General features: G+C 43.9%; 1 protein-coding gene across 1 annotated transcript; it reads left to right on the top strand.

Annotated features, from left to right (window-relative positions):
- Window positions 1-2,254: 2,254 nt before the first annotated feature.
- On the top strand, window positions 2,255-12,703 carry LOC104081962 (uncharacterized protein C8orf76-like; the record flags this gene model as incomplete). The annotated part of the gene is made up of 6 exons (XM_009584896.1): window positions 2,255-2,410; window positions 3,202-3,719; window positions 5,998-6,130; window positions 7,291-7,488; window positions 11,447-11,551; window positions 12,514-12,703. Coding segments are annotated over exons 1-6 (1,231 nt in total), but the record flags the coding sequence as incomplete, so codon positions are not given.
- Between the last annotated feature and the right edge of the window lie 1,337 nt (window positions 12,704-14,040).

Below are 14,040 nucleotides of genomic sequence, written 5' to 3'. Positions count from 1 at the left end.
GGGGCCTGGGCCCCAGTCGGTGAAAGTTGTGGGTATATAAACTGGGGTGATCCCACAGTCCCCGGTGTGCTGAGCGAATGTGTACGTGTATTTATAGAAAAGCCTCCCGGCTGAGCCACGGCCTGGAGGCGGTAGAGTCTGTGGCGCGGTTACATCCAGCGTGATGGCTCCGCGTTCGTGCTGAAAGCACGACAGCCCCACAGGCAGTCACGGTGACCTGGTGAAGAGCTGTCCTGCTGGCTGAGCTGCGGTCAGGCCACGATGGGCGACTGTGTCCTGGCAAGCTCCCCCAGCCAGATGTCATCTTTCCAGGAGTCAGCATGAAGTCAGTGTAAACTGGCCAGAAATGCTGCTCTGCACCCGGGGCTGATCCAGATCAGGCTTGCACATGCGAGTGGTTCAGTAGTGAGCAGAGCTGGTGTTTGTGGCCATGGAAGACATGGTCAGCCAGAGTTAAGCATGTGGATTTCTCTGCTCCTGGGGATAATACCGTGTCCCACAAAGGCTGTCAAATCGTTGGCAACCACCTGGCTGCTGCCACCTATCTCAGAGCTCCCCCCGCTGTCAGGTGAAAGCTGACTGTAGTTGTCAGGCTCCTGACATTTGGCTTATGAGCCTCATCATTAATTGTTCCACCTCTCTGCTGCCTCCCCTCGCTCTGGGTGGCTGGTTGTGCCTTTGGGGTGCATTTATGTTCCCTGTTTCTGTTCCTGCCTGCTGTAGTCCTAGACCCTGTCCTCACAGCCTACTTCCTGAGCCACATTCCTGGTTATCCAGCGTCTCTCCTGCCTCTGTAGTCCTAGTTGCAGGATCCAGTCTTTTGTTTCTTTGTTTCCTGGTTGAAATCGGCTGCTTCTGTCCTTGTTTCAACTGTAATAGCATCTTGTTCCAGGCTATGGTTCGCATTACAGGCTCCCTGATTTCGAAGCCCTCAGGCCGACTTCTGACTCCACTCCTTTCGCCTTGCCCATTGGATTTGTGGATCTTTTTGTACCTCAGTTGGCACTGACTTCTGCTTTTTAATGTTATTCCAATGCTACTGTTGCTTTGTCTCTACCTGACAGATGCTTTCCAGTCTCAGCTGAGACGCCCTGAAGGGATTCATAAAAGTGTGCTGAGAAGAGAGATGCCTCAGGCTGCGGTCAGACATGGCTGCTGACCCTGGCTCCTTGCTGTACGCTGTGGTGCCCTCTCAAGAGAGAATGACACCCCGTCACATCTGCTAGTAGAACAGACCGTTGCTTCCTAACACTTTTCTGTCGCAGTGATCCATGTTAAAAATGTCTAGTCTTCAGTCTTATTGCTAACCTGGATCACTGTGACAGAACCAGAACCAGACTGCACACAAAATTACATTTTCACCAATGGCTAATGCACTTACTGGGCAGAGGGGAGCTCTGTCTTTTGCTTGAGAAGGAATGCAAACTTCACACCAGGGAAGAAAAATATTTCAGGCGTTTTGCTAGGAAGTATTTAGGGTATGTCGCCTGGACGCTCTTTCTGTTAGGACCATTCAAGTTTGCAAGGAATAATTAAATATTCATTTTGAGAGATGGGAGAATCAGCATTGCTCTTTAGTCTTCTGGTCTGAGCACTCACATGGAGGGGGAGGAACCAAGATTCCAGTCTTAGCTTCACTGAATACTTAATTTAATGTATTTAAATGTTAATTGGAGTCCTGGTGAATGCCCTGAGCATTAAGCTACAGAAGTATTGCTCATTCTTGTCTTTTTCCTTAGTCCAATTAATATTTAATAATTTCATGCAAATTAGAACCACCCTACAGGAAGGATGGAGATTCACCTTCCCTGCGGTATTCTCTGACTTGCTGGTTATTCATGTGAGGTGAGGTACTTGCAGGTTCAAACCTTCCCGTGGAGAATGTCATGGCTTTGAAACAAGGTCCCCCAAATTTAAGATGAGTGCTCTGATCATTGAGTTGGTAGCTGGGGGAAAGACGTCACATATTGCCCAGGTTGGTAGATGATCCCATCTGGATCAGGCCTGACAGGGGAGATGTGGACAGATGCGTGGTGAATCCTGCCAAGGCTTAAACACGAGCTAGGATTGACTTGGCTGTGTAGTACCGGGGCCCTCGTGTGTTGCTAGCATAGATGATAGCTGAGTCCAGAGAAATGAAAATGTGGACTTCAGCTCCTGAATTCCCTTTGTGACTGTAGTCATAAGCAAAACATCCTGTCAGGCTTACCTTTAAATGAAAATCTCTCATGTTTTGTTTGGCTTTTCTTTTTGTCGACACTACTAGAAAGCCCTGTGTGAATACTCAAACTGCTTACTACTCTTACCTCCCAGTAACATTGCAATGAGACGAGATGTCCAAGAGGGCCAGGCTCGGTGTTTATCTCGCCTAGGAAGGCACAAGGAGGCTCTGGATATTGCAGAAAAAATGGTAAATAATGCAATCTTTCTTTTAGGCTTTGAACATGGAAATATTGCCAGTAGTTCTTTTATATGGACCATTTTCTGGAAAAATAATCTTCAAGTATATAATCCTTCAGGATGTTCAGTGCTCAGAGTGTTTGGTAAACAGAGGGTAACTGTCACTGCAGATATAGTCACTCTTTAGAAATCGGAACACCCTGTACCACAATGAGCTCCCTGTGCAGGGAGGCTCATAGTCCTGGAAGGGACTAAATATCATGCTCTGCCAGGCAGAATTAATGTAATGTAATAGGAATTATAAGAAAGGGGATAAATGAGTGCTTAAATCTTTCCACTATAAAAGTGATGGTTCAAAACTCCCTTTTATTTCCATATACTTGCTGCCAAACTGCCACCAAAAAGAGTATCTAACCACAAATTGAGTTTTTCCCATAAAGGGGAAAGTCCAGAGGCTCTGAAGTCCGTTAGAATTTTACTGCTGCTGTTTGTTGTATAAAAAAGGTGTTTATACTACAAAGAAGGGCAGCTGTATAAAACTCTGAAGGCAAATAAACAAATGGCAGCATGTGGAGCCTTCTTGCCTTTCAGACTGGGACAAGGCAGCTAGAGGGAATGCTGTCAGCTTGCTCATGCATGATGTGTGTCACGTATCATTTAAAATTAAGAGCACAGTTTTGTACAATTTAAAAATTTCCTTTAGTGATATTTGTGTGTTATTATTCAGGGAGACATTTTCTTAGGCTCTGAAGGATGATTCTGTTCTACTGCTGGTTTTAATCTCTTATCTTTTGTTTCTAGAGAAACGGTGCTACTAACACAGATCACTTAACGACGGTTCTCAACCTGCAGTTTGCCATTTACCAGGGTCTGGAAAATGTAGAAAAAAAGATCACGTGTCTGCAGCAACTGATCTGCTTACATCCTTTCAACCCTTGGTACTGGAAGTTACTTGCTGAAGTTTATATGAGCCTTTTACAGAGTTTGTCTCCGTTAGTCATTCCGGAAACAATTCTAAATCAGTCTGAAGAGATTAGTGTAAGTGACAGTGGTTTCAAAACATCAACTGGAAGAGAGGTTCATTTGCAGCCTCACAGATCAGATGGCCAGAAGGAAGGCCCTTGGTCCAGCCTTGCTACAGAAACAAAGAGGGAGAATGCAGTGACTTGTAGGAGCAGCCGAGCTGTAAAAGAATTCCTCTGCACTTCGGAAGAACCGGAAAGGACGGATGAAGGGAAACGTGCAGCCTCCAAGTCCTGGGAGCAGAACATGTCGAAGAAAATCAGGATAAAGGCATGTGCCTCGTTTATTAGAGCAAGGTAACTAAACGTATTCTTAGAATAATGTTAACTTCTCCCGATCGAAAACGATTTAAAGCATATTATTCCCAGCCTTAACATTTTCAGTTTACATTTTCAATTTAAATGTTTGTTTCAGCGTTGGCAACACTACCTTAGAAGCACCCTGCTATTGCTTCATATCTAAAAAGCAAAATCCACTAGTGTGGTAGCTGTGAACAATCTAAATCTGAGTGGAAAGTTGCACTGTTGAGAAGTAAAGCATTTTTTAATGACCTTATATGAATCTTTTCAAGTAATTATATACAACAGCCTGTTAGAGCATGGCTGTTTCCTGGTTTGGTGTTAAAGATGCAGCAGCAGAAGTGCCCCAAAGGGAAGGCCAGCCAGTCTTCCTTCTGCAGGTGCCACCTGTCTTATTTGCTTGAAGCCTCATGCTCGAGCGAAAATGTATTTTATAATAATACCCCAATCTGCATAATGGATGAGGTTGAAAAATGAACTCTGTGACAGCTGATTGACAGGGCTGCATTAAAATGCTCTTTCCTTTTCTTCCCTCTCTTCCTAAAACTCTTGCATACAACAAAAATCCTCAAAACATAATCTTTCACAGAGATAATTAGGAACTGTTTTTGTTAAAGTAGTCTTGGATTTTTTTTCTCCTCTTGCCTCTCAGTAATGTATTAGTCACCGAACATATTTAAAGCCATTTTATCAACTTCCAAAAATGTTTACAGAGAACACTTTATGACTGCCCTGTTAGGGCAAGATTTAAGAAATGTAAAAAAAGATGTAGTAGCTTTTAACTGTACTCAGACTAAGAGACGGTGACTTTAATTGCTACTTGGGAGAAGTTCATAGATTTAGTACGGATATTGAATATTAAAGCTACATTCATATTAAAATAATTTGTGTTGCTTGTTTTGGTGTGTATGGTTCAGCATTAAGACAATTATAAACTCTGGGATTTCCTTGCTTGACTGCACAGTTTCACAAAGTGTAATTGTGGTTTGTATTTGCAGACACACTTGTCCAGGGTAAGCTTTTCCCCTGGCCAGGGCTTATGCATTAAATAGCTTGTCTAATATTTTCAGGTCTGTTGGATTTTAAGTGAGATGTGGATGTTACATAAACATATGTTCAGGGTAAATTGCACCTGGAAAAGGGATGTTAGTGTTGCTTCTTGTAGGAAATCAGATTCTGTGTTAAAGCATGAATAATTGACTCTTCTAGTTTTGTCAACAAAAAAAAAAATTGGAGAAATAGTTTTCTTTAATTTTCATTCTTTCTTACATTATGTTGATGCAAATTTTGAAACAAAAACGCTTTACAAGTTAAAAATACTTTCCATTTTTACTTTGAATTTTCCAGGCAAAACTTTACTGAATTTACAAATGGTTTGTTGGCTCAGTCTTGTAAATTTATAATGGTCAAATGAAAACTTTCATCTAAGATCTTAAGTCTTCTCTTCATAAAAATATACACCTCTATTATAACACATGCTTCATTTAACTTTGGTAAACGGTAAAAAAAATTGTTGTTCTTTATGCATAAAGCTTGAATTGAACATAGTTTCAGTAGCAATACTACTAAGTCCCAGTGGTCCCTTGGTTGAATATACTTAGATATTTCCTCTGCTGACATGTTTTACAGTCCTTGTGTGAGGAGGACTCTGGAAACTGCCACTGCTCTCTCGGGTCGAGCAGTTGGTAATGGGGTCCCTCCGTGACATGAAGCCACATTGTGAGCACAACATCTAACCTTCACTGAGTCATGGTGGTGACTTCTGGGGCACTGCCTTGAACATAAAACTGTGATGAAAGATTTTAGAAAATATCCAGGGTTGGCCTGTGTGGAGAGGATGTTTGACATCTGTCTAAAACCCCCAAATTTCTAGCTTTTCAGGTTACAGAGATAATCACTGCCATAGGCAAAAAAGCACTGCTACCTTGTTAGGCCTTAATAAGGATGTGGGAGATCTGATGTACTGCAGTTAATGCTAGCAGATCTGAGCTTCACCTTTGAATTTTGTGACGAATACATGGGGAGAAAAATGTTTGCGCAGAGCAACCAGAGATACTTGGCATGTTGTTTTTCAAAAGTACTTCTCAGTACTTCTGTCATAGCATGGATATACCATACCCATAGTAGATTGATATGGATGTATTAATTTCTTTGCAGTTAGCAAAAGTCAGGAAGAAGAGCTGGGTTTAAAGTATTATATTTTGTTTGGGTTTAGGTTTGCTGACTTACTCTTTTGCCAGCTGTGCCTTTTTTTTAACTGTCTTTGTCATTTCAGGCTTTTACTTCAGCTTACCCAGTCGCAACAATTGTCCTTTGTGCTAGAGAATAACATAAAAGGTCAAAAAGAAATTGATGACAAAGTGGCACAACTTGATTTCAATGAAAACTCCGTGCTGTTGATGACCAAGGTAAGGGAATGTTTCATTGTGTGCAAGTTCTCAGCTACACGTAGGCTGGCTGAGGTACTCGAGCCAGTTCAGGCACAAAGTCCTGTAAGTGTGACACTCCCCTGAGCTAATTAACTGTGCCAGGAAGCAAGGTAAATTAGCTGGGGCGGGTTGCCCTGGTAGCGTGTTATCTGGAACTGACAGTGGTACCTGTATAGTGCTGGCTTGTGTCATGCGGGTATATCTCTGTTCTGCTGAGATTCTCCTTTCAGGAATGTTCAGGGTTGTTAAGTTTCTCATTGGACTTGTATTTGCAGATGCATCATCGCTGTGAGTTTCCTGGGATGCAGATTTTATCTCAGGAATTTTAGATGCCACAAAATGAATCACAAGTATGAAATGGAAGTGGAGATTACTTTGATGGCCACAGCAGCATTAAACACTTTCAGAAAAAGTATTAAACATTTTCAGAAAAAGCCTGAAGGGGACATCCTTTTACACGATTTCTTTGTTCTGTTTGACATACTGGGTTCTAGTTTTAAAGAAATACAAAGGAGAAGAGTAACATTGCATTACTTTATTCATAGAGATTAAACATTTTTAGTGTTTAGCTATTTATAGAGTTTCTGACTTTTATCTTAAGGAACAAAAGGAAGCCAGCAAGATTCTAACTTTGCTGTCAGTATTACAGCTTTAAGTTAGTGAAAGCCAAGCCATTGCCGGGTTGACTGGCAGTCTTGTGGGATTTCATCCATGAGAGGGCAGTAGCATGCAGACAATCTCAGGTTTTGAAAAGGTTGGGAAAAGAAATTTCTCTCCTTGCTTCCCTTGCTCCGACACCCCCCAGGAAGAGATCAGGGTGTTGGTGCTGTTGCAGGGTGAGCATTGAATGTGGAGTTAGCGTTGAGATTTCCGCTGCTACTCAGAGAGTAAAAATCCTCCCCCCGTCCAAGCGTAGCCAGAAGCTGGGTGGGGTTGCACAGCTGAGAAGCTTGGGCTCTCATCCATCTTCATTGCAGAATGCAACAGGCAGACAACTTGATTGTGACTTGGAAACTTCTGGACGGCATGTGGTTCATGTGTCAAGGGCTTTTCTCGTAAAGATCTGTTATTAGTGTCATATTTGCTGTTTTCTCTGCAAGTTATTTTCTTGTTTCCTATCTTTCTTACTCTGTTTGCAGGTCATGGGGCAGGATCTTATACCAGAAAAACTAAAAGAGGAATTTCAGGGTGAGGTAAAATGCATAGGCCCTTCAGCGCTGTCATCCTTGGTAACTGCATCAGCCACAGAATTTGAAATCAAATGGTTCGGTAATCTCCAAGATGATTTATGTCACTTTGACAGACAATTCTATTCAGATATATGTCTCCCGCCTTTGGTAACTTAAAGGTTTTGTTGTATTTATTCTCATATCGCCAAATGATTATGGAATGATATATGCAATAAAGTTCATATTACATTTTTTAAGAATTCTTATTGTATATCTTTTAAGAACATATATAAATATCTGCATTTAAACTCTTAATATCTCATCATTTTCTGTGTTCACTGATTTGTTTGTATTTAAAATAATAAGGAATCCAGTATAAAATCGAGCTTTCCGTTCAGCTTTCAGAGGTAGCTTTCCATCATAAACCTCACTGTGTTGTGCTTGAAGCACCTATGATTTTGGGGCCTGCGATGCCAGTGGGATGGAAGGCTTCCTTTATGATGTCCAGTTTGAAAGTTTCTTGGTATCAAATCTATGTTGCTGCATGTAGAGCCATGGAATTAGCCATTTTCCTAATGTGTTTTTTTAATATTTCTTGATTAATTGACATTATAGTGATTTCCTGTTCAGGGCTGGATAGCTAGAAATCTTAAATATATTTATGCTGAGAAACTGTCAATAAGAATAATTCCGTATGTTTTAGAAAAAAAATCTAAATGGTAAATATTTTAACTTAGAACTGGAAGGAGATTTTCTTTCTTCAAAGCTAAGTGGTTTTTGCAGTCATAGAAGTAGCTATAGTCTTGACTTCAGTGTGCTTAGACAAGGGAGGAGAAAAACTGTCCATGTTGTTTATATGTGCCGAAGGGTGTTTAGTCAGATCATATCCTTTGTAAAACCCTGCAAGGAAGAAGATCTTTGCTGTGAAAACTGGCAGTGTTGTTTCTGCATCACACAGCTCCTTACGTTATGCTTTCAGTTGAAAATGACACGACTTTGCTTTACTTTCTGAAGCATCGACGCTATGTGCTTTGGGCTCCCACAGAAAAAGGCAGAGATTATCCTGTAGTTTCTTTTGCTTGAAATAAGGCAAACAAGGGGTGCTTTTCCCCCATCTTCTTTCAAACTGTGAGACTTAAATTCTTTGTAGCTTGTCATAGAAGTGTTCTTTAGTGGATATAGTTTAAAACCAGAAATCTCTTAGACATAATTTGCTGTGACTTTTCCTCATGTTTTCCTGTGTTTTCTTTCTGAAGTACTAAAGAGTGCTGAAACTTTAAATAACTCACAATTGAATGGTAATTCACCATATGTGAATGCACTTTGTATCTGCTACCTTTAGGTGAATTTTAAAGCTTTAAGATACTTTTAGGGAACTTGTCACTAACACTTGGTATGGTATAGCCCTCTGCTAAGTTGACTGTGAAACCTCTCCGGAAAAATGGAATATCGCCTTCAGACATGTCAAATTATCTTTGATAGTTTGGTGACTTAATGCGATTAAACCCCATCCTGGTCAGCTTGTTACGAAAGATGATGACTTGGCAAGTGTGCTTGGGTAAGCATTAATGCACTCATAAGGTATTACAGAATATTTGGTTTAGTCATGCGTGTGCTTTGCTAGGTGGAAATCTTTGTGTGCGTGTGTAGAGCACACTGGGTTGGCAGTGAAGCCTGCCTGAAGGGCTGGGGAAGCTTTTAAGACTAACTGGTGTCATAAGTTTTCAGTAGAGACTGTCCATAACTGCTGTAAATCAATTACGATGTTGGCATCAACAGAGGATGTCTTACAGCAAAGACATAGCAAACACAGAAAGCTTAATGCCAAATATGTCAGCAAAAAAAATGGAACATGGACTTCTCCCACTTTCTTCTTAAACTTAAGGTCACGAGTAGCCACATAAAAAGGCTATAATTTGTTTTGCCACAGCTCTCGAGTAGGTTCAGTAGTTAGGACACCGGAACAGCTTTTGTGGAACCAGGTCTGCATAGATATTTAATGGGATCTCGCCAAATGATTTGGCTCCACAGTTTAGAAAGTGAAAATAGCTTTGGAGCTGTTTTAGCAGCAAATTAAATACTTGCCAAATGTTGTCATTTTGTGACTGAGATGTCCAAAATACACAGCGGCTAGCCGAGGTGATTTGGAAACTTCTTGGTGTGCATGCAGATTGTTTGACTTGAGGTTGTCTTTTAGGCTGGCAGCACAACAATTAACTCCCCACTGGCTCCGGGAGTGGAAGGCAAGTGGCAGTTCTTAAGAACAGGCAGTATTTTCTCAAACATAACAATAAAGCAAAAATAATGTCTTTAACTACGGCAAAGAAAACAACATGAATGTTGTTCTGAATGTGTCGCATAGTTATTGTTCCAAATAACCAGTGTTTATTGCACTGGGGCTATGAAATACTTCTTTGTCCCACTTGTGCCTGGCTCTCTCTCATCTCAGCTACTTCAATTCCTCCTTTTTTGGCCTGCTCTTTGCTTTTTTGGCCTGCTCTTTGCTTTTTTGGCATGCCACTTCTAACTCCAGTTTTCTGTTTCTGCTCGTATCTCATGAGGGGCTTTGCATTTCCATCTTGCATTTGAATGCCTCATCATTGCTTCTACTTTCTGCATAATTCTACATCTGTCTGTAATAGATTTCTTCATGTTTTGGCTCTTAGGATATTATTACTGGTATTAGTACATGCACCAGTACTCCACACTGAGTTCAACAGCAAATTTTAGTATTGCAAATTGCAAGTGAGAGTCCATTAACAGTTACTGAGGTTTGATTTTATTATTTTAACACTTGCTTATGTTACAGATGCTTTGGGAAGGAGTCTCTGACCCTGGTTGTGATGCTTCTGAAGTGATTTCTGTGTACAAACAATCTAATTGTGTGTCTTGCTATTGAGTGAATACTGCTGGCTTTGAGGTGAGGGAACATGTTAGTGCTGTAACTAGCGACATTAACAGAGTTTTCTCCATCAGAGAATCATAGAATGGTTTGGGTTGGAAGGGACCTTCAAAGATCATCTAGTCCAACCCCGCTGCCATGGGCAGGGACATCTTGTACTAGGTCAGGTTGCTCAAAGTCGTGTCCAACCTGACCTTGAGCACTGCCAATGATGGGGCATCCACTGCTTTTCTGGGCAACCTGTTCCACCCTCATCATCAAAAATTTCTTCCTTATGTCCAATCTAAATCTGTCCTCCTTCAATTTAAAACCATTGCCCCTTGTCCTGTCACTGTGTGATGGGTTGACCTTGGCTGGCTGCCAGGTACACACCCAGCCACTCTATCACTCCCCCTCCTCAGCATGACAGGGAAAGAGAAAATAAGATGGAAAAAAAGAACTTGTGGTTCGAGATAAAGGTAATTTAATAAAGAAAAAGCAAAGGCTGCACGTGGAAGCAAAAGAAAACAAAAAAAAGGTTTCTTCTCTACTTTCCATCAGCAGGCAATGTCATTGTCAAAATGAGTATGTGAATAGTCTTAAGACTGTTTATAAGGAATCAAGAGTTGTAACACGGGGTCCTACTCGTGCTCCCAGCCAAGAGCCACCTTTATAGCTGGCAATAAAAGAGGGGTTTCAGGTAGTACCTACTTTTCCTGCTTTCTTTCTGGTACCTGGCACCTTTCTGGTACACAAACTAGAAGAAAAGAAAAATGCAAGTAAATCCATTTTGGTAATAATTTGGTGACCCAGGTGGGACTCCGCGGGTTCCCCACGTGTTGAGCGTGGCGATGGCATATGACACAGCCGGTACTGGGTGAGTTCACCCGATTGTCCTTGCAGGATCCGCATTCCCTGGGAAGGTACTAAAACCGGGGGCAGCACAAGTCATGGGGGGTTCGATCAGTAAGGTGAAGTGGGATTTGCCGCTGGTGGAAATTCTGGGAAACCGGAAGAAAATTGATGGTACTTCAGGACTCAGTAAAGCTTGAACTTTAGTTCTGTCGGGACAAGTGGTCAGCTGGAACTCGGGAGGGGACACCCTCCAAGCACTGGCCCCTGGGAGGTTCATTTGATAGGAGTAAGCTGACCTTCCTGCCTCGTATGTGATACGGTATAAGGCAGAATTGCCTCATATGGTAAATCCCTGCTGGCTACTCCCCATCACCTTCTCGTCTTTAACAGGACAAGTTGGAAGTTGTTTCCAGGATCTGTTGCTCCATCACCTCCCCAGGGCTGGAGGTGCAGCTGGCAGGCCTAGCGAGGGTCATGGACGGGGGCCGCACGGGAGTATGGTGTGCGATGGTCCAGGAGGGAGGAACACCTGGGTGCTCTTTATTTTCTAGGAAAAGCAACAGGGGCAGACCAGGACGCATACTTTTTCAGAAGAAAAGCAGCCTGTGGCAGAAGCAGTCAGTGAAATGCTCCCGAGGAGCACAAGCAGCAAGCACAGGAGATGTCCTCGAGCACGTGCTCCTCTGGGTGCTTTGTGTGTGAGCAGCAATCGCACACGTGCACTCGAGGCCTGCTCCATTAGCAGTCATTCGGCCAGGCATCAGGCTTCACACTCTGAAGTGCTTTAATGGGCAACACTCGCAGACGCCAGCAGAAGCATCTCTGAGCCAGAAGTCCTGCAGGGCCAGTTCGGGCTGGGGAAGGGACGCGGGGACGCTCTGGAAAGCCCTGGCCAAGCCCAGCCCTTTCATTCAGCTGACTTCCAGGGTGTGAGCGCAGGGGCAGCAGCGGGTTCAAGGTGCCCCGCAAACATCCTTCCCTGGTGCGTGACCCATGCCTGTGCAGACAGTCCCTTGGGCAATGCCACTCGCCGTTTTGCTTCTCTCCGCTCTCTGCTCCCTGTGGCAAGGACATGCACAGCCACCAGCCCCGACAGGAGGGTCCCCATCGCTGCAAGCAGCAGTGGTGCTCTGGCGTGGCAGAGTTGCCCTCCGGAAAGCCCCAGGGACCTTTGCTGGACTCTGCAGGGGCCCATGCGGGGCCAAATTACGCTCCAGAGGGCCCCAGGACCATAGCTGGGCTCTGCAGGGGCCTTTGCAGGCCCCTGATTACCCTCCAGAGTGCCCCAGGGCCTCATCTGGGCTTTGCTGGGGCCTGCTGGAGGCCCCTGCTGCCTCCCAGAGGTCCCCCCGTTCTACAGAAATCTGAAAGTCCAAAAAAAACCACTTTTAAGTACAAATTCACTTCTGTAGATATTCTGGAGGTTTGTATAGGCTACGTTTATTCATGCTTTTTAGCCCCCATCACCCACATCTAGATCCTCTTCATCTTCCTCCAAAATAGGCGAGAGACTGAAAATACAAGAACGAGGATCATTCCAGTTCCCGTTTTCCAGGTCATCATCTGAATCTTCTTTGGCAAAATTAGAGCGGATGAACCCTCTTGTGCTGTCCACCAGCTCTCCCACAGACCAACCGTCTCCACAAGGTATGTTTCTAGCCTGTTGGTATCTCTCACTCCTTCCTCCCATTTCTTTGCTGAAGAACAAGCTTCCTGATCAAACCCTTCCTCTTCTTCCTCCTCCCTTGCTCACTGATGATACGGACCTGTTGATCTCCTTGTCCACAGTTTCTTTTTCACTCCTGGGGCAATCGCTGCAGTTGTTGCTAGTTGGGTCCCTATCTCAACCATGGTGTCCTCAGATGCAGTTTGGGTCCCTGTGTCTACTGTCACGTCCTCAGCCGTAGTTTGCATCCTGGTCTCAGTCAGGGGTCTCGGAGGTGTTTTGGGTCCCTGTCTTAACCACAGTCCTCTGATAGTACTGAACTGTGGCTCAGAGGGCAGGGGCCAAGGACCAGGACAGCGCTAGAAGCTGCTGGTTTTCACTGGGATAGGCAAGGCAGCACTATGAGGGCTGCTAATGGGGAAAATTCACTCCATCCCTGCCAGACCCAATACAGCCCTACATGGTCCCTCCTGGCCCCCCTGCACACAAAGGGGAGGTGCGACGTGTTACAGAAGAAAAACCTGAAATGCAAAGATGTCTTCGAAGACATGTGAAATAGGACTTGACTTACAGTGACCTCACCTGTACAAGTGGGTTTGCTGGTAGAAGAAACCAGACCAAATGGCCTGAAAGCGGCAAAGTTGCAATAAAATTGTGTATGGCCTTTGTGGTGGGCTGACCTTGGCTGGCTGCCACAGCCCACCCTCCATTGTGTGCAGGGGGCCAGGACACACATGTAAACCATGCCACTGCCCAAAACACCATCTTGGGCAAATTTTGTGGCAACATGGTACCCCAGAAAGAATTGAATCAAGACAATGGGACTCATTTCCGAAATAACCTCATAAACTCCCAGGCCAAGAAACATGGCATTGAGTGGGTGTATGTCCTGGTTTCGGAAAGGTTAAACCATGACAGTGTATCACATCCCCTATGACCCACAAGCCTCTGAAAAGACTGAGAGAGATAATGGACTGCTAAAGACTACGTTGAGAGCATTGGGCAATGGGGCATGGAAGCACTGGAATATAAATTTAGCAGAAGCCACTTGGCTGGTCAACACCAGAGGATCTGCCATGTGTCTTGGTCCTGCCCCAATAAAACCCCTACATACTGTGGGAGGAAATAAGGTCCCCATAGTGCACATAGGGAAGTGGCTGGGGAAGGCGGAGTGGATTGCTCCTTGCTTGGGAAAAGGCAAACCCATCTGTGGGATTGCTTCGCTCAAGGACCCGAGTGTACTTGGTGGGTAATGCAGAAGGATGGGGAGACCTGGTGTGTGGGCCTCAAGGAGATTTAACCTTGGGGGAAAAATAAT

The sequence above is a fragment of the Fulmarus glacialis genome, unplaced genomic scaffold (assembly GCF_000690835.1).
Source record: "Fulmarus glacialis isolate BGI_N327 unplaced genomic scaffold, ASM69083v1 scaffold4389, whole genome shotgun sequence".
NCBI classification, from domain to species: Eukaryota; Metazoa; Chordata; class Aves; order Procellariiformes; family Procellariidae; genus Fulmarus; species Fulmarus glacialis.
Note: the sequence above shows the minus strand (reverse complement) of the source record. Positions and strands in the feature narration are given on the sequence as shown.